This window comes from Chenopodium album, chromosome 20 (assembly GCF_948465745.1).
Source record: "Chenopodium album chromosome 20, dcCheAlbu1.1, whole genome shotgun sequence".
Lineage (NCBI taxonomy): Eukaryota > Viridiplantae > Streptophyta > Magnoliopsida > Caryophyllales > Amaranthaceae > Chenopodium > Chenopodium album.
Genome location: NC_137853.1, coordinates 35,085,217 through 35,106,722, shown reverse-complemented (window position 1 = coordinate 35,106,722; position 21,506 = coordinate 35,085,217). Strand labels below are relative to the sequence as shown.

General features: G+C 34.1%; 1 protein-coding gene across 1 annotated transcript; it reads right to left on the bottom strand.

Moving 5' to 3' along the window:
- Nucleotides 1-4,933: 4,933 nt before the first annotated feature.
- Nucleotides 4,934-7,129, bottom strand: LOC145599380 (expansin-A10-like). The gene is made up of 3 exons (XM_081655770.1): nucleotides 6,944-7,129; nucleotides 6,290-6,602; nucleotides 4,934-5,252 (listed from the first exon to the last, which is right to left on the bottom strand). Exons 1-3 carry the CDS (start codon nucleotides 7,080-7,082, stop codon nucleotides 4,949-4,951), a joined length of 756 nt encoding a protein of 251 aa, XP_081511896.1. The 5' UTR covers nucleotides 7,083-7,129; the 3' UTR covers nucleotides 4,934-4,948.
- Nucleotides 7,130-21,506: the final 14,377 nt, after the last annotated feature.

The following is a 21,506-nucleotide window of genomic DNA, read 5'->3' as shown; positions in this document are numbered from 1 at the left end:
CATGTCTTGTGGCTCTTGTTTATTGGGAATGATATGTTATTTTGGTGAGTTGGATTTTTTTTGGTGGGGTAATCCAACGGCTAAGATTGGAGTTTGAGTCTTTTAGATTTGGAGATTAGCCAATGAGAAATGATTTTTGCTATCCTTATCTAATGTTATATCCATAAATCTATTGCTTTGTTTCTGCTGGTTTTTAAAGATTATATGGGTCCCATTTTGATGCCACGTAGGAAGATTTTTCATGACTTGAATCTTAGTTACCCATTTAGCAATTGACAGCTGGTAGGCTGTAATTTCTTTCATACCATCCATATTTGTAGACACCCATTTGTGTCTCCCCAAAACCAAACCCAGTGATGAATGCCTTTCACGTCGAACCATTATCGAATTAGGTGAAAGTGGTTGAAAGTCAAGTGTTGCGGTTTAGTTTTATTAAAATTCTCTTCTCTCTGTTTTGAAAATAACTCTATTCATTTGAAAATAGCCAAACCAGTTTAGTTTGGTCCATAATTAAGGTCCAATAAAAGTGTAGTTGGATGGGGCTCGAAAAGACCTTTCCAACGATATATTATAAGCTCAATTCCGATAAATATTGAGGAAGTTATGGCCAATATACTAAACTGGGCCCGGTTAATTATTTAAATACGGCCCAATGATCTAGAGGAGGGCCCAATGTTAATTATTATTCCTAAAATTATTAGGATTAATTATAATTTTCTGGAAGTTTCTAGAAGATTCTTTTTAATTCTAATATTATTAGATTTAATAATTAATTATTTTAAAATAGATTTTTATTTGGAGTAAAATATTATTTTATTATCTTAAAAATACGTATTTTATCTTCTGTACGGATTCCGTAGATCAAGTTGATTAAAGATCGGATTCCGCGTGAAGAAAACGCGCTAATACAGGTTGTCGCCACGCGACAGACCTTGTCGCCTCGCGACAGACATTGTCGCGTCGCGACAGAGTCGATTCCTGGCGACAGCGTGTAGTTTTATTCCTTATCAGATTCTATGTTTTTCCGGACTATTTTCATTATAAAAAGGGTCCGAATCCCTGTTTTCAGAATCATCAATTACCATCAATTCTTCCTTAATTCTCTCTATTCTCCCTCTAAGCAATATATGCTTTCTTTCTCCCTCTCTTTCTAAACTAGCTTTTTACACACAATATTCCGCATTCACAAGACTTAGAGTCTCTTAGCCAAGTTCGAAGTTGCCTTCGCCCTAGACGTGCAAGGTTTGATAATTTCTGAGGGTTTGGTCCAAAACTAGTCAAAACTTTAATTTGATTTCAATTTAATTATTTAGTTATTATTTATTATTTTCATTGAAGTTTACTAACTTGTGTATTTTGTTATTAGAAAGAGGTACGAGGCTTCAAAGTAAGTAGATTAGCTTACTCCCTATTTTATTAACAATGTAGAAAGCATGCTTATTGTTGTTTTATGATTCCTAGTATCATGTTAGGATGTTGTTTATTGATTCCTAGTATCATGTTAGGATGTTATTTTATGCTTTCTAGTATCATGTTTAGGGTGCCTTTACTTATTTCTAATATCATGATATCATGTTAGTACCATGTTAGGTTTAAAGCTTTGATCTTTATGGCTTAGTGACATGCTAGGATTTGTTATTAATTTTGTTAGTATCATGCCTAGGATCTTGCTATTATTATTAAGCTTTATTATGCCTTATCATGCTATTATCATTATTGCCTTATTATCCTGTTGCTTGATTTATTTTTTATTGTTATTGCTTGATCACACCTTTTATGATTGTTAAAGGGAATTTGTACTTGAGATCACGCTTAATAAGATAATTAATAATTTGGTTTAGGTTAATGTGATTTTAACTCAAGTGATCGCCAATAATAGATTTATTTGTGCATTAATATTCAACCAACATAGATTAAACAGGTTAGGTTCAATATAATGTTTGTATGTTATTCGAAAAGCGCACATGAATACGAGCAGAACAAAGTAGAGGCCTATTTTATAGGGCGGGTCCTTTCTTTTGTAGATTGGATTCGTACCCTCATCCCCGGACCCTGTTTGGTTCAAGACCTTATGGAGTTGATGGTCCTTTTGGATTGTCTTTTGGGTTTACAAGTTCCTAAAACTTGTTGGCGACTCTTTTGCTCTCTTTTCTTTCCCTTTGGAACGCCACCGTACTTTAGTGTATGATCACAGTGGGGTTCAAGTTTGGGATCATAATGCTTGAAATATTCCCTACAATATTATATCTAGGATGATATCAAAATGATCAAATGATATGTTCCATTGTTCCAATAGTAGGATTTGAGACTTTGAGTTGGGTCATGTTAGAGAGAACCATATTTTATAAACAACAAAGAGTATTGAAGCAAAAATTAATAGAACTATAATTATATCATCTTTTAATTTTTATTTTTTTAGTTGTTGGAATTTATTAGTCTCAAATTCATGTTAATCCAAATGAAATCAAAAAAGAAGAATCAAACTATTCATTATACTACATATTATAAACACACATCTAAGAATACAATATAAGTCATTCCTAGTTTTATACTGATTTCTCTCGTTATTCTTGATAACATATTAAGGGCCTGTTCTCTTACGTTGAAATTCAGTTCAGTTCAGTTCAGTTCAGCTGAGTTCAGTTCAGTTCAGTTCAGCTCAGCTCAGCTCAGCTCAGCTCAACTCAATTCAGTTCAGTTCAGCTCCTAATTTCCTTCTCTTATAAAATATTCATTTCAGTTCAGTTCAGCTGATTTCAGTTCAGTTCAGTTCAGCTCAGTTCAGTTCAGTTCAGTTCAGTTTAGCTGAGTTCAGTCAATGAGAACAGGCCCTAAGGTTAGATAATTTAGGACTCGTTCTCTTTACTTAAACCAAAGTCATTGGTTTGATTCTAATAAATATGGTTTATCTGAAATTCTGAATCAATGTGTTGGGTTGACTAAACTTATTACACTAATGCATGAGAAAAGGCTTAATCAAGTGAATTTTGTTAAATTGTCTCATTGTTTACTTTTTAAAAATGCAATATTCATAAAGTTTTATTCTTATACAATTAGAGAAATTAACAATAAGTTACTGAACATTAAAGTTATAATATGATATGATCTGTATATTTATGGTCTGGTCTAATTTGATCTAATTCTAATAAGAATTAATACTGTAGTGAGTTTCTGATATAAGCTGATGATATCAAGTCCTTAATAAACATTCAACACGATTTATAGTGTTGATGGTAGACAATGGATTTGATGAGAACATTGTAATTGAGATTCAATATATAAGATTGATTGCGTTTACCAGATGCGAGTTGAGCTCAATCCGTGACAGTGTTGGTGAACACAAATATACGATGAAGACATGGTGTACATCGAGTAATGGGCCTGGTCAATTTGTGAACAAACCGTGATGTTTGTGTAAGAGCTAAGCACAATCTCCCATGTCATCCTCATTGGGCTGGACAAACTTTTTGACCAGCCTAGCCTAGCCTGCTCAATTTTTTGAATCCATAATTCTAATTTTAAAATGTTGACGAACCAATCTGATCTACTGAATTTTGATCATATAATCATATTTGTACCCATATAACATATCAGAAACAAAGAAAAAAAAAAAAGTTATCATGTGGATGGTTTTATATTCTTCTAAAATGTACGTATTTGTTCATAATACTGTATCTAACTTTTAATAATGTCACTAATACAAAAGTATAGATATTTTTGTTACAAAAAAAAAAAAAGTTTAGGTATTTTAAGCTATATATATTATGACCTAACATTCCAATGTAGTATAGATTTACCAATTTTGGTTTAGTCTACTGTTTTTTTTTTTTTTTTTTCCAGAGGTTTGGTCTATTTCTATTTAGAATAAGTTTCTAAAATAAGGTTAAAAGAATAAAGTTTACCATCCATTAAAATAAAAATATAACATTGTTATAGTGCTAAACAAATTTCTCACTTGGTTGACCATAGAAAATAATCTTGTACTCCATATGATTTAATAGTTTTCATGTAGTTGTATAGCTTAAAATTGCAATTGATGTTTTGGTTGAACATGAGCATTGACTTAAGGGGCAAAGTAAGCAGAATTCTATACCAGGAATTTCGTAGTTTCACTATAGTGTCACAAGACTCACAAATATGAAACGGACTGACAAATATGAAACGGAGGAAGTATGTACAATCAGACTCAGAAAGCAAGAATAAATACAGTCATTTAAGTGTCTTTATATCTGGCTGTCGAATCATTTACAAGCCACATGATCTTCATGCAGGCGTGCACATCGACAGGTAGAAAGTATCTTGTACTAATATCATGGCATAACAACAAACACAATACAATAAGAATAATAAGATAAATAACTTTCAGTCATAACTCAAATATAAGTAATAATAACATTCCTTCATACTTGTATAATTTAGTAACACTTAAAACACACTCACAAACTACATAATATAACTGCTAATGCAGTGATTACACTTGATTTTGCTTAAACACAAACTTAACAGACAATAATCACTTAAGTCTAGTTTCAAACCAAACCTTAATTATTCCTAAAATACATTTTAAATTAAAAAAGAAAAGGCTCACTTCTAAAATTACCAATTAAAATTTGGCGGGTGGTAAAAACCTACCCCTGCCTAAAATTCTGTCCCATTATAATATCAGGACAGAAATAAAATAACCCATGACCCATAATTGAATTTTTTTAGAAAAATAAAAATATGATATGGGCTTGGTGTTACAAAAAAAAGCCCAAATCAATTTTTTAATTTTCCATTTTAAATTCAGGACTGATATATAATAAGGGTTACTCTAAAATTAACCCTTATTATTGTGCACCCACACTTTGTATTAAAAAAATAAAAACTACACTTAGTTAATTATGCCTAGTAAAATTATGACTTTCTTTTTTTTTTTTTTTTTTTTTTTTCTAGTGATATTTATGTATCAAAATTGGCCACCGGTGTAGGTCTGGCCAAAGGACCAATTAGGAGGAGCCACGTTAAGGGCGGTGACGGTCCGGCCGTCACTGGCGGTGACCTTAAAGGAAAGGCTTTGACCATTGAGGAGAGAGTTGGATTGCCAATTTTGCCCCCAGTTTCTTGACATAGTTTGCCAATTAGTTCTAGACCCTTTGATTGAGGCTGCATGAACATCTCCTGCACCTCCAACGTTGGTGATTAAAACCAAGTTGAAGTAAGAATGACCGTTGATTGTGAATCTTATTCCACCCTTCTTTCGGCATGGTACCCTGCATTCACATACATAGGATTATTATTATTATATGCTTTTCTTCAAAATTTAATGGCATAGTATTTAATTTGGACATGTCACATAAAAGATATGAGTAATTGTTCTTGATTTTAGGGTATGGTACCTTTCCAAGGTGGATATATAAAGAGGTTTATGACTTTGATGTAGTATGGAATAAAGTTTGGTATATTATTAAGTTAATCATAGGTTAACATGTTAGAGTAATGACTTGTAAAAATAATATTTGATCCGTTTCATATTATTTGCTATACTTAGATAAATGAAAATATCATAATACTTGATTGGTAGGACAAAGTACTATATTTGGCAAATTATAACACCTATAAAAAAACCTAAAAATGCCCTTGTAATAAAAGGTCGTCAGGACTAGGGACAATATTTTTGGGCAAGTGGCGGGTTTAATTTTACTATGCCAAAAGTGGTCTTCTTGCATTCTCTCTTTAACTTTATTAATATATGTGCTCTTTTTCTATTTCAGTATTATGAAACAGAGGAAGTAGCGACAATTAGAGAGCCTTTTTGTGCCTTTTGTGTTACCAAAATAGACAAAAATCAATGTTAATCATGATTAGCCCAAGTTCTATACGCAATCAAGTTTAATTATCCTTAATATTTTTACCAATAGAAGTTTGGTGCATATATTTATGTGAGCTTTTATAAATGCATGAATGAAAACATGCCAAGCTTATCAAACAATTATTGTTCTCTTTCACAAATATAAACTATAAACACATAACATGGAACTAGCTAAAAGATGAGCACTAGACTATTCATTACTTTTTTAAAATAAATAAAAAATCACTAATTAATTAACACCCCCAACTTCTGAAAAGCAACCCCCAAAACAGTTAAAGAAAAGAACTAACGACAGTTAGAATTAAATTAATTAGTGCGTAATGATATATGCATAATAAAATCACATGTCAATATAGTACAATTAATGTTTATTATAACTTAATATTCCGTAATTTTATTTTTAGCTTCTTATATGCAACCCTGACCCGTGTAACTAACCTTCTAAAGGAAACAGGGACAATTCCAGCCTTGTAATGAGCCATTTGTTGGAAAACAGGTTGAGCAAGGTCAAAGTGCCTCAAAGGAGGGTTGCACCAACCTCCTGCGTTGTTTGGCAACGCATTGTTTGGTGGGCAGAAATTGGTGGCCGTCACAATAATTGACCCCGGAAGACACCACCTTGCGTCGTTCACGCACCGCATCTCGTAGCAGGCTCCGCAGCTCAACCCTCCGTTGAACAGCGCCGTGCTCAATGCCGCCGTGTTCGTACCATAGCCTTGGCTGTACAAGTTTCCATACCCACATGCCCCTCCTGAAAATTTGTATCAAATATTCAACAATTAATCATCATGCATGTACATTAGTAACTAGAAGTAACATTTTTGTTACACAAGTTTTAGAATAATGTGTGCAATAATCAATTTCATGTACTTTCTTATGAATTATTGGACCGTCATGAGGTGTTTTAATTAGAATATCATTCCACCTCCTCTTAATAAAGTATCTATCCGCTCATTTACTAACTAAATTAAGCTAGTATATCAGCTAGCTAGAGGAGGTGGGATGATATATTATAGTAAGTGAGCGGATAGATATTGAATACTGATAGAGTATAAAACATATTGCTGAGCCTCAACCATTAAGAAGACATACCCATGGTGCCAGAGGCATCGCCACCACCGTAGAAGGTGGCGTGAGCTTCGGTCCAACCTTGGCCAGGATGGGGATGAGCAAAGGAAGAGTAAAAGAGAAGAGAGGAAATGGTGAGGACAAGGTAGACAACGTGAGACATGTTTGGTTCCTTTAGTGTAAGAATTTTGTGCACTAAAGGAGTAAAGAGCGAGCTAGAAAGGCGCAAAAGTGGTGAAGGAAGTAAAGAAGTTTGGGAAGTGAGTTGAGGAAATTGGGAGCGGGGTAAGGGGGATTAAATAGAGGGAAAAAGTGAAGTGTGGGGTTTGGTTTTTTGGACTAAAGAGGCGCAAAGTTGGAACTTAATTAGCCCACAAAAGCCACACTAGAGGTCCGATGTGGTGAGAATTAATTAAAAGTTGCTAGTTATTGGATGTTACTAAATGATTAGAAGTGTGGTTCACTTATTCCCCAATTGAGAAGTTGATTATAATCAAAGTTAAGTTAATTAATATGTTTTGATTTAATGAATATTCTCTGTGATCGTTGCAATTATTTCCTAATTGCAATTAGATAGAGCTGGGCACGGACCAGTGTGTCTTGTGCTTTAGTGAGTTGTGTCTAGAACAAAGTCGTGTCAAATTTGAAAATGTTGTCCACACAACCCATGACCTACCCACTTATATATTTTGTGCGCATGTCATATTGGCCTAATAGCGTTTTATATCGAGTTATTACATTACACACGTATATATGTTTATAGAATTGAAGTTATACTTGACAAATTTGACTCGACTCGAACCCATACCTTTAAATTGCTTTACTTGAAACTAATTTGAATCGATATTCACCAAGTCAAATATAAATAATTGTACTGAAATAAGATGAGTAAAACTGGCTCGAATCAAAATTGACCCAACCCTGACAAATTTGACCAAAATCAAATGTAGTTAAAAAAAAAAATTATTCTTGCTTGATACTCATTTTCAACAGACCAAATATTAACCCAATTGGAATAGTCAACCCACACTCCAAATAAATAATGTTTTCTTACATGAATTACACCGTATTTGAATGAACCAAATACAGCTTGTATTTGATCCATAAACCAACTCATCCGATCCCCAACCTAAAATGAAGTAAAAAAAAAAAAATTAATTTGATACTCCCTCCGTTCTTTTATTAGAGTCCAATTTCTAACATTTATTATTAACATGATTAGGGAATTATGATGTTTTACCTCTAATATAGTTTCATTGGAGTATATTTCACTTTACTCCGTAATTGCAAATCCCAAATTGTAGTTATTAGATGAACCTTGAAAATCAAGGCATTAATTATACACCCTTTTGTGTAAAGTTTGAGCCATAAGAATGATAATGAATCCACAGAAATAACCTTATCATTTCAACTACATACGTATATACTCAACTCGTATTTCAAAAAATTGAAGAAGTGATATGGTACCAAGTTTATGAGCCGTTGGTTTTAGAAGAGAAGACAAAGTTGAATGCAGCCACAACTACATGCGTATTATGTTATGTTATGTTATGAATTGAAGTATGGCCCTCCAAACAAGGACTAGTTGCCACAACTAGCTTCTGTAATTCAACCCTCAATTGTTGTCTGTCCTTTTCGTTATAGCCTCAAATTAGCGACTCCATACCAACGTATGTACATACTTTCATAAATGATAAGGTTTTTCTTTTTTATCAATGTGACGTATTTATTTATTTTCTATTGCCTACTCCCTCCGTTCCTTATTGATAGTGTCTAATGGACAAATTTCACGGGAATTAACAAACGTAAATAAGAAGTAGGGCCTGTTCTCATTGACTGAACTGAACTGAACTGAACTGAACTAAAATGAATATTTTATAAGAGAAGGAAATTAGGAGCTGAACTGAACTGAACTGAACTGAATTTCAACGTAAGAGAACAGGCCCGTAGTTAGTTCATTAAAAAGATAAGTTTACATTAGATATGTAAAAAAGTAGAGAGAGAAAGTATTAAAAGTATTGGAAAAACAAATTAAAATTTCAATGGTAAAGTTAAATTTACACAAATATTGTTGCAAATTCGAGAAAATTTTGGTAAAAAAATTAACATTAATGGTTGTTGGAAAAAACAAATGGGTGAACATTTTGGGACTAAAATTTAGCCAAAAGGGACTATCAATAAGGGATGGGAGGAGTATTATTGGTATTTGATCATTTATTAGGGATACAATTTTAGGTGATGTAAGTCATGTAACTCAAGATTAAACAATTCAATGTGCTCTTTCGATTAGAAATAATAATAAATATAAGAAACAATAATACTTCAAAACAAAAATCTTATTCCAGTGTACGTTTTTCTTGACTACCCCTTTGTTTTTTTGATTTGAATTCTAACTGATTTCCTTTTTATATTCTAATTCATCTATTATTAAAAATATATTATATATTAACTGTACGTGCAACTTTGCTTGGAAATTGGGAATTTTAATAATAATAGTAATAATATTGATTTAAATGTCAATGTAAATATGTTATAGTTGAACAATTTAAAACATGCAAACTTCCTAAAGGTTTTTTCACTCTATTTATTTATACATTATATAAGCTTTTTTTTGAAACAATACATTATATAAGCTTTTATTTAAAGATGAGTAGATCGATGTAAGAAAAATGAGGATAAAGTAAGTCCATAAGAAAAAGGAAAAATTAGAAATAATAATCCCAACTTTGTCTAATTTATGTAGAATAATCCCAACTTTTGATTATACTGGAATAATCCGAACTTTGGGGGGTCTTCTTTTTCTTCAATCCCTAACCGGTCAACAAAAGTCAATGACCTACTATATCAGGTCACTTGACACGTGTCAAGCCCTGATTGGTCATTTTTTTTTTAATAAAAAAAAACAAAAAAATTGAAAACCCAACCAACCTCCCCCCCACCCACCGTCCCCCTTCCCCTTCCCCCACCATGCACTCTTACCTCCACCACCACAGCTAGACCACCTCCTATCCCCACGCCGAAACGCCGTTATCCCCCACCCATTACGTCGCCGTTTTTCCCCCTCCCCGAAACACCTTCCTCACCGAAACCCCAAGGTTGAAGCCACCAAAACCCCTAAACGCAGCCACCTAAAACCCAAAATCGCAGCCACCAAAACCCAAATCGCAAAATCGAAGGTGGGTTAGGTATTTTCGGGATTAGGGGAAGGGTTTAAAGTGAGTTTCGTGACCAATTTTGGTAGTTTCGAGGTCAGTGGCTGCGGCTGGGGTTCGTAACTGTGGTGTTTGGCGAGGCTGTGGTGGTTGGCGAGGGAAGAAGGGAAGCCAACAAAGGGTGGGGCTGGGGTTAGGGGTTTCGGGATGAGGGGAGTCAGATAGGGGGTGGAGATGGTGTTTTCCGGGGTGAGGGAAGGTCGGGGCTAGGTTTCGGTGGAATTTCCGGTGAAAGAGGGAGAGGGCAGTGGTGGGGTTTGGGGCTCCGGTGAGCAGGGTGGGTGGTTGTCTGGTTGATGGTGGGTTTTTTTGGTTTTTTTTTTTAATTTTGTTTTTTTTAATATATATTTTTTTAACCAATCAAATTTTGACACGTGTCATTTTAATCAAAAAAAAAATATTAACCCATTCAACCGGTAACCGGTATTTGGGATTGAAGAAAAACAAGACCCCCTTAAGTTCGGATTATTCCAGTATAATAGAAAGTTGGGATTATTCTACATAAATTAGACAAAGTTGGGATTATTATTTCTAATTTTTCCTAAGAAAAATATCAAGTAAATAAGATATCTATACTATATATTAAAAGGCGTTCCTGATCAAGGATACACGCCACGTGTCACCTCTCTCTTCCACCAAGAGCATGCCACATCACCCAATTAGAAATGTGAATGCCACGTGTCATTTGAAAAAAGTGTTTTTGTCAAGAATCGAACTTGAGTCCATTGAAAAATAAATAAGAAGTCATACCAACTTTGCTATCTAATAATATGGTTAACTTATTCTTCTTAAATATGAAGTATATTTAATGTAGACCATGAGAGTCTTTTTATTTGTACTTTTACATGTCAAAATTTTTTTAGACTAAATCTAAAATAAAAATATTTAACACTATTATGTACATACAAAATATTAAAAGTAAAGTTTTATCTATATAAAATATAATATATGAAAACTATAATATATTAATTTTTAACGTATCGACCCGGGGCATCGCCCGGGCTAAACACTAGTTATAAGTGAAAAGAGGTGAATGGGTTTAAACTATTATTCACGGATGAGTTGGTGGAATAAAAAGGTGGCCGGCTTGGAGGTGTAAGAAATAATTATGGAAAATTAATGAATAATGGGTAAAAATGTGCATGTGTTGCGAGGTAATAATAAATTAATAATACCTCAAAACGGGTAAATAAATGGGGAGTACACAACTTTAAAACAAATACAAGTACTATATATAGTTTGAAATGGAGCGAGGAAAAACTACACTACTGTAATTAATAACATATAAATTCCATGTCACGAACATTTCTAAAGGTGATCTGACATATCTCATGGTTACTATTCCTAATACGAATACGACTTCGACGGTTCAACCTACACACAAATTTATTGATGCAATAATAATATTGCAAAATGAAGCTTCATGCGACATTGGTCCAACATGAACACTGGAAAATTAGCTTATAACTTGTTAAATACAGGTCTGGATGGCACCCATAAATCAAGAGAAAGAGCTCACTTTACAAGTCCAAAAGAGGTTCTATGCCAAAAATAAACCATATGGTAATAGGAGGTTTGACCCCTTAACTTTATAAAGTGTTTGACTCTCTCTTCTTTAACTAATGTGAGACACTTATATGTGGCAATACTTGAAAGGTCTATTCTTCAACATACATAGGCAAATAAATTACTCGTACTTCAACTTGAATAGACATTAACTTAATTACCCTATATGGTTATATTTTTTTTTTTTTTTTTTTTTTGAGGGAACCCTATATGGTTATATATATATAGGGTTATTTGTTATATTGTTGTATCGTTTATCTAACCTTATTGTCCCACCCTTATTTTTTTATTATTATTTATTTACGTTAGCTTAACAAAAGAGTTTAAACTAGGGGTGAGCAAAAATTCCGGGTACCCGGAATTGGAACCGGAACTGGTTAGGAACCGGCGGGTACGGAACCGAGATTGGACCCGGTGGTTCCAATCCCGGGTAATAAATTAAGGACCCGGTTATAACCAATTCCAATTCTCAACTTTTTGGAACCGGAACCGGTTGGGTACCCGGTTACCCAATATATCCTAAACTAAATAAATTTTAGATAATAAAAATATGTTAAATGTATCTAATTTGTAAAATAAAAAGTATTATTAATACCTAACATGAATACAAATAGCTTAATGCATATATAAATATAAGTATTAAACACTAATAATGATACTAGCTAAAATAAGAATGATAATTTTGTATTATATTTTAAAAATTACATACATAAGTGGGTACCCGGAACCGGAACCGGTACCCGGTGGTACCAATTCCAATTCCTAAATTTTAGGACCCGGTTAAACCAATTCCAATTCCGGTTCTGAATTTTAGGACCCGGTTCCAACCAATTCCAAGTCCGGGTCCTAAAATTTTGGCCGGGTACCCGGTTTGCTCACCCCTAGTTTAAACAATAAAAAATGATAAATTATCTTAACTCGTGGTAACAAATAAACGCGCCTTGTTTATATGTAAAAAAAAAATTACAAATTTCACCATCAGTAATAAAGTCATTACTTGAATTTACTAGCACTTGGTTAAGTACGTATTAGTGTATTGGTTGAGCCGTTGAGGCGACTTATTATGAATTTGTGCCTACCTTGAGGCTTGTGAGTTAGTTAGTTGTGAATTGTGACCATATTATAAGAAAGTCATAGTTCATATGTTTGGGGCGTATAACTCGATTGTTGAAAGAATGATGTAGAACATATACGTAGCCTTTAAATTACTGTCATTTATACTTCGCATATAATGATCAATAGAAATCGCTCATGGGCAAAGATATTCGATTACTTGTACAAATACAAGTGTATCCTAAACCTATCCTCCATACCCTCTTCCCAATCCTCCAAAAGTCTGAGCTAAAATAGGCTAATTAGGCTATAATACTACCTCCGTTAATTATTATGTGCAACAAAGGGTATTATTTGTGAGACCTAAAAAATTCGTTCCTTTGTTACACATAATAATTCACGGAGGTAGTATTTCAATCGAATCATGTCATTCATTTCTCCATACCATATTTTTAATTTAGGTTAAATTTTCTACAGACAGAAAACTCAGAGATCTACAATTGATTGAGGTTTGACCATTATAATTGAGTGTAAGGTGGCAAAAAATTAGAGAAGGTGTTTACACCTGAATGATCACTGAACATGAGTACATGCATAGGTTGACACTTTGGCCTTTTGGTTCTGATTATTATTATTTGTGCATGAAACTTTGAAACGTGACTTCCTTATTGTAACAACAACTGTTGCACATTCAGTTGCAAAGTGTTTTTTGGACATTTTATGTTCATTTTGTTATTGCCCCACTTATCAAATAAAATGTAGTAACCCTACTACAAACTCAATTCCGATTTTGTTTCTTGATATTTAGGTTCTTGTTCGATCAATTCCAAAGTAGCTCACAAGTACTACGGTTTCGTGATTTCATTGTGTTTTGGTTGTAGTGCTTTGTATAGTGAATTTGTTGTTTAGAGCATTTGATGTTGGTTCGTAGAGATAGCATCGGGTTGTGTTTGCAGAAAAAGTTGTACAGTCGAATATGACAATTATGTGATCGTAGGTGCAATGGCCTAACATTTAGGTCCCCTACACTGTGGATTGTCACCTGTGCGTATGGGCGTTAGGGGTTTTTGGATGACAACATAACAAGGGTTAAGCTCTAATAAGTTAAAATATGTATTTAAGTTGAGTTTAAAGGCCAATTATTGCATGCTATCAAAGTTCAATTACAATTATATAATAAGTTGTTAAGCTCTAATAAGTTAAAATATGCCCCAATATGAGATATTAAGCTAAAGAAAAGGTACACTTTGACACACTAGACTTGGTAATTTCTCTTTTTATTTTGGTAAATTACATAGATTAACCGGTCAATTGGATAGCATTTTATCACAATATATAAGATAATTTTGGTATAAATTCCTCCATTTTATTTATCTTTAATCTAAGAATATATACCATCCATGTATCTTTTCAATGCAAAATTCAGCGAAACAGAACTAAAGCTAGCAAGCAATATATTCCTCCATCTGTTATTAATTTATTATACTCTAGTTCAATTCATTGGATATCAAATTCAACGTTTATTGAATTTTTAAGGTATGTATGATTTTTAATAGGATAAATTTTAGAAGTTCAGTGCATGTCAACTTAATATCAACGAACAATATGCAATGTAGATCATTGAACAATAGGTGAGACCAACTACTAAAATGTGGTTCCTACTTATCACGTTCATTCTCTTCACTTATATTTGGTGAACTTCAATTTATTTTGTAGATAACTTTAGTTAAAATCAAATTAGTTTTCTTGTAAATTTTTTTTAATACTGATTTATCATTATATTTGTCTATTAATGGAGAATTATACCAAAATTATCTTATATATACTTAATACTCCTATAATTTTTGTTGACGTTAACTTATTTTTACTTTAAATTGAACTTAATCTTTACTATAAAATTTTAAATTAAGGTATAAAAAATAAAAACAAGGCTTTACTCTTAACAAAATATTTAAAAAAAAATTAAATAAATTAAGAGAAATTGAGGTACTTAGGGCCTGTTCTATTACGTTCAGTTCAGTTCAGTTCAGCTCCTAATTTCCTTCTTTTATAAAATATTTAGTTCAGTTCAGTTCAGCTCAGCTCAGCTCAGCTCAGTCAATGAGAACAGACCCTTAATATCTGAAATATATTAATAGAAATTGAGGTACTTTTGTATAATTGTCCTAGCTTTTAAAAGTGTAAGAAGATATTCCTAGTTAGTTAGTTACCTTACGTATATCGGTATATGGAAGATGAGCTCAAATGCGGTAGCAAAAGTGAGACAATATGATGCTCGCTTTAATTTTCCGCTTCTATCTGTAAAGCAACTTTGATGACTGTTATCAATTTAACTCAATTCTTCTTTTAATTACTTCATTTTTAGTGACCTTTACGTGATCCTCTTCGTCAGGCCTCACTGCTTTTTGCTCCTTGTTATTAATTAATTCTTATGTTCGGAATTAGTCGTCACATACTCACATAAGTCAAATCCTCCTTTAAATGAAGATATGACATGATTTTACATACTTATGTAGTTATGTTGTGTCTATTTTAATTCCTATACTATCAATTCAAAACAATACTCGGACAATTAAACTATATATAGACAAATATTTTTGTGCGCATTTTATTAGTTGTTCCACTTTTATACAAATTCTTAAATAGACCTGGTTCACACTAATTTATTGTGGACCACTAACATTAGGGAAACTATGGTTGTTTTATTAAAAAAAAAACGGTCACTATAATAGAAAAAAGGTCTCTATGTTGAAATAAAAGTCATTTTGATAATATATATGCTATAAAAGGTTAATTTTTTTAATGAAATATTTTATATACTGGTTAATTTGAATAATAAAGGTCACTATGTTAAAATTAGGGTCATAACGTTGTACTTTAAGTTCACAATAATATTAAACGTTATACTAGTTTTAATAAAGGTTACTATGTTAAAAATAAGGTTACTATGTCAAAATTAAGGGTCACTATGTTCAATATAATGTCAGTTGCGTGTGTATAAACCTCGGGTCCACAATAACATTATTGTGGACCAGGTCCACGCAAGATTTTCTGCCACTTTTAACTTTAGACTAGCAAATCTTTAAAGATGGTATTAGCACCTCTGCTTTAATTTAGAAGTAGCATCTTCTAAAATGACTGGGATAATTTCTTTTGTCAGAATATATTTGTGTTTGTTTAATGTTGGTATTTATTCCTTTATGACACAACATGCAAAGTTGTCAACTGCCAAAACCGAAAACCGCCTAATCCATTTATAGATTTTTAATTTGAAGTAATAAACCTATAGCTTACTTTAATTTATACACCTTATTGTTGTGTCAGTTGCCCATTTTTGTAACTGGCACTGCATGTGGCACTACTGGACTAATGTAATAGCAAGGCTATATAAGTATATAACATTCATTTTTCTACTCTTAAACTAGTTTAAATTTTAAGGTAATCATAAATACTTCACACAATTCAGTATATATATGTACCAGAAATAGAAATGGCAAGAATATGTATTGTATTAGTTTTTTTTTTTTTTTTTTTTTTTTTTTTTTTTTTTTTTTTTTTGAAACCATGTATTGTATTAGTTTGATTGCACATATCTTGGACTATTGGACTGTAATGTTGAGTGCACATTTCTCATATTGTGTTATTTTACACAACATTAATACTGCATATATAAAATGTATGACACTTGTTATAAATAAAAAAAAAACATTTAATATATCTTTCTTAAATTGGTAGTCGTACTTTGTATTAACATTTAAGATCACGTGTCAATCAGTTGTGTGTAGAGCTGTCAATTCAGGTATTTAAGTCGGGTTTGGGTCGGGTCAAATCATGTCTCAGGTTAAATAAAGATCAGGTTGAGTCGGGTTTTGAGTTTACGTCCGTGGTAGGCTTGAGTTTATTTACGAATTCACTGCAAGTTGTCACGGGTAAAATGACTGTTTAAGAGCATATTGGGTGGTTCCACCGACCCAATTGGACTCCCGGGGGGTATTAGGGACTATGGTAAACATCTTGACAATTTTTATTTCCGGGCGAAAAAAGGTTAAAAAGTTACAAAATTGAAGGCACGTTTTTGAGGAAATTTTGAGGTTTCGGGGCTTGGTGACGAAAAGCCTTGAGACCTTAACAGATACATCTCGGGGTCATATAATGCCGTTTGAAACCATATATGATCATTATATGTTGCCATAAACGTCCGTGGTAGGCTTGAGTTAACGAAATCAATACAAGTTGTGAACGGGTAAAATGACCGTTTAAGGGCATGTTGGGCGGTTCCACCGACGCAATTGGACTACTGGAGGGTATTAGGGACCATGGTAAACATCTAGGAAATTTTTGTTTCTGGGCGAAAAAAGGTCAAAAAATTACAAAATTGAAGGCTTAATCCACGCTTTTTGAGGAAATTTTGAGGTTTCGGGGCCCGGTGGCGAAAAACCTTGAGACCCTAAGAGATACATCTCGGGGTCATATAATGTCGTTTGAAACCATATATCATCATTATATGTTGTCATAAACGTCCGTGGTAGGCTTGGGTTTACGAAATCACTACAAGTAGTGAACGGGTAAAATGACCGTTTCAGGGCATATTGGGCGGTTTCACCGACCCAATTGGACTTCCGGAGAATATTAAGGACCATGGTAAACATCTCGGCAATTTTTCTTTCCAGGCGAAAAAGGTCAAAAAATTACAAAATTGAAGGTTATAATCCACGCTTTTTAAGGAAATTTTAAGGTTTCAGGGCCTGGTAGCGAAAAACCTTAAGGGATACATCTTGGGGTCATATAATGTCGTTTGAAACCATATATCATCATTATATGTTGTCATAAACGTCCGTGGTAGGCTTGGGTTTATAAAATCACTACAAGTAGTGAACGGGTAAAATGACCGTTTAAGGGCATATTGAGCGATTTCACCGATCAAATTGGACTTACGGAGGGTATTAGGGACCATGGTAAACATCTCGGCAATTTTTCTTTCCGAGCGAAAAAAGGTAAAAAAATTACAAAATTGAAGGCTATCCACGCTTTTTGAGGAAATTTTGAGGTTTTCGGGCCTGATGGCGAAAAGTGTTGAGATTCTAGGGGATATATCTCGGGGTCATAAATTGTCGTTTGAAACCATATATGATCATTATGTGTTGTCATAAACGTCCGTGGTAGGCTTGAGTTTACGAAATCACTACAAGTTATGATCAGGTAAAATTACCGTTAAGGGCACATTGGATGATTCCACCGACCCAATTGGACTCTTAGAGGGTATTAGGGAGCATGGTAAAAATCTTGGAAATTTTTATTCTCTGGCGAAAAAAAGGTCAAAAAATTACAAAATTGAAGGCTAATCCACGCTTTTTGAGATTTCGGGGCCCGGTGGCAAATAGCCTTGAAACCCTAATGGATAACATCTTGATGTCATATAATGTCGTTTTAAACCATATATAATCATTATATGTTGTCATAAAAGTGGCAAAATCGAAGGCTATAATCCACCCCATTGTTCGAGTACAGGCTGCATTTAGATCATTGTCGGTTAATGTCGGGTCCTTGGGTCGGGTCAGTTTTTAACAGCTCTAGGGTCTCAACACTTTCGCCACCGGGCCCTAATACCATGGTCCCTAATACCCTCCAGGAATTTGATTGGGTTGGTGGAACTATCCAATTTGCCTTTAAATGGTCATTTTACCCGTTTTCATACATGCCTCTAGTATTGGCTATAAGCTCTCACGGGGCCTTTACATTGCCGGATAATGGTCATATATGGCTCCACACAATATAATATGATGCCGAGATTCATCTCGTTGTGTTCCGTGAAATTCCAACACCAGCTCCCGACACCTCCTAAATCGCTCTGATTTCGTGTATTATACTTGTGGAGTTGTCGATTCGGGTATTCAAGTCAGGTTTGGGTTGGGTCAAATCATATCTTGGGTTAAATTAGGATAAGGTTATGTCTAGGGATGTCAATGGGGCGGGACGGGGCGGATGTTGGCCTTCCCATCCCCACCTAATATTTTCATCCCCATTCCCATCCCCGCAGCGGGTTCAATTTTCATCCCCATTCCCGCCCCACCGGGTACAACTCCAAAACCATTCCCGCCCCACCCCCCACTTGGATATCCATGATCCCCATCTAATCCCCACCAAAGACCTGCCTAATCCCCACCCAAGATCCACCTAATCTCCGTATCTCAAATACACAATCCTACATAATTAATACGAATTATAAAATAAAACATTCGACATACATTTTTGTGTTATAATATAAGTGTCGTATAAAGTATTATTATTAATATTGTATTTCACGTAATCATTTTATAAATAGTATAAAAGTATGTAATTTTGCTTTAAAAGATATATAGATGTGGGTATGAGGTGGGGATGGGGAGGGTATGAAGTGGGGCGGGGCGGGGATGGGGCGGGTACAACTTAAAATCCACCCCCGCCCCATCACCCATGGCGGGTATGTTTTTTATCCCCATCCCCGCCCCACCACCTGCCAAAATGAGACCCATCCCCGCCCCATTGGGGTTGGTCTCCTATTTGACCTGCCCCACTGACATCCCTAATTATGTCGGGTCAATCTAGCCTCAGATTAGGTTCAAGTTTGGGTCGGGTCACTTGTTCTTCTTTTCGGATATATGTCGGGTTCAATTCGAGTTAAATTTAGATCGGATTCAATTTCAGGTTTGGGTTGTGTGACTGTGAGTAAGGTTTGAGTGGGTTAATAGATGGTACATTCGGGTTCGAGTTAGTGTTGAGTTGGGTTTTGGTTCAAGTTCAATTCCAGTAAATATCGATGTGCTCAAGTTGAACCTATATAATTACGTCTTCTATAATTTGATCAACATTATCAAGATTTTATTAAATCATATGAGTAATAGAGAACAAAAGGTATACAAGCTGAATCGGATTGTGGGTTTACAGATTTGTACCAGTATATAAGTTGAACAAAAGGCATATAAATTTTATTAAACCTTCCATGACACGGGTACAGGTACGGTTCTAATTGAGTCGGGTACTAGTTCGGGTTCAGATTGTTGTTGGGTGAGATTAAATCGGTCGACGGTTACTCTCAGGTCGGGAGCAGGTTCGGGTTCAGGTCAAAAAGTATTGGATCAAATCGGTTGTCAGTTAACATCAGGTCAGCAGGTCACTAGTTTCACCCTATTGTCCGGGTATAGGTTGAGTTCAGATCATTGCCGGTTCAGGTCGAGTTCTCGGATCGGGTCAGTTTTTTACAGCTCTAGTTGTGTGTGATAGACTGATAAATTAATATTCTACTTCATTAATTATTTTCACTTTTAACTTTTTGTATGTAGTCATACAACCCTTAGCGCTTTATATATCAATTCCTCCCTTAATAATATTATAAGGAATACGAGCAAAGTGCAAAATTTATGCAAAATAATGTCGAGTACTCTCTCCGTTTTTAAATATATATTTGTTCTATTTCTTCATGTGCGGAGTTTTAGGAGATATTGGAGAAAGTAATAAAATTTGTAGGTAGTGGGGTGGGTGGAAGAATAAAAAATTGTATAAATAAAGTAAAAGTGGTGGAGATAATTGGAGGAGAGAATATGAAATTACTAAAATATTATTTATGTTGGGTCCACTAGGTGAGAGAAATTAATCAAATATTGTAAAAGCTTTCCAAATAAGGAAATTGAGTGGAGCATGTATTTAAAAACGAAGAGAGTACTTTGTATCTCCATATGCAACAGTTATATGATCTTTTCTTGAACATAGTGCAAAAAAGTTGGAAGTACACGACTTGCACAAGAAGATTGAAGATAATAATAATAATAATAATAATAATAATAATAATATAAATAAATAAATAAATAAATAAATAAATAAATAAATAAATAAATAAATAAAACCTAGAAAAGAGTAAAATAAAGAAGAAAATAGAGTGAGAAGTCTGAGAACTGAGAAGGAAGACTAGTTGATATTTAGCGTTGCCCTAAAAATGAAAAAGTGGAAGGAGCATGGACCGCATGGCCAATTCAAGTAACGGCCTCAACGCCCAACCTATGAATCTGCACCCATTTTATAAATTCGGCGCCTGCAAAATTACAGTTAAAAATATAAGCATACAGAGTATCTTATTCTAATATAGCTCAATATTGTATGCCAAGCTTGGAATAACTTTTTACAACTCTTTATTCCAAAATAAAATTACACACTTTGTATTTAGGTTGAAGGCAAATTTGTAAAAAAAAACCTTTTAAATGCACTATTTTAGGAAAAAAAACCTTTTAAAAGCATTATTGTAAAAAAAAATCCGAAATTAAAAAAAATTTGTTCAAAGAAACCTACTACCACCAATCCATGTAATTAACCTCTAATCTCTCCAAATTATTCCCTAATTCTCCCTTAACAATTTAATAATTAAATTCATTTATGAATTAAAAAAAAAATATATATATCACCACCACTCTAACCACCAACCTAGCCAGCCCAACCAACCCCCTCCCCTGGCACCAGCTCCCACCACCAGCGACCCAACTCCACCGCAACCCTCCCCCTCCCTAAACCCCTGACGAATCACCTACCCACCACCTCCTGGGTTCCGCCATTGATCGATCTCGAAGCTCCGATCCATCAATGGCATCATCTTCAAAAACATCACAACTCTGCTATTCCTCTCTTTCTTTTCCCCCTCGTTAATTCTCCCTTTTTTTCTCCAATCACCTTTCTTCTCCCAATTCCTACTCTTACCCTCTCAATCAAACGGCGGTAATGGCGGAGGAAGA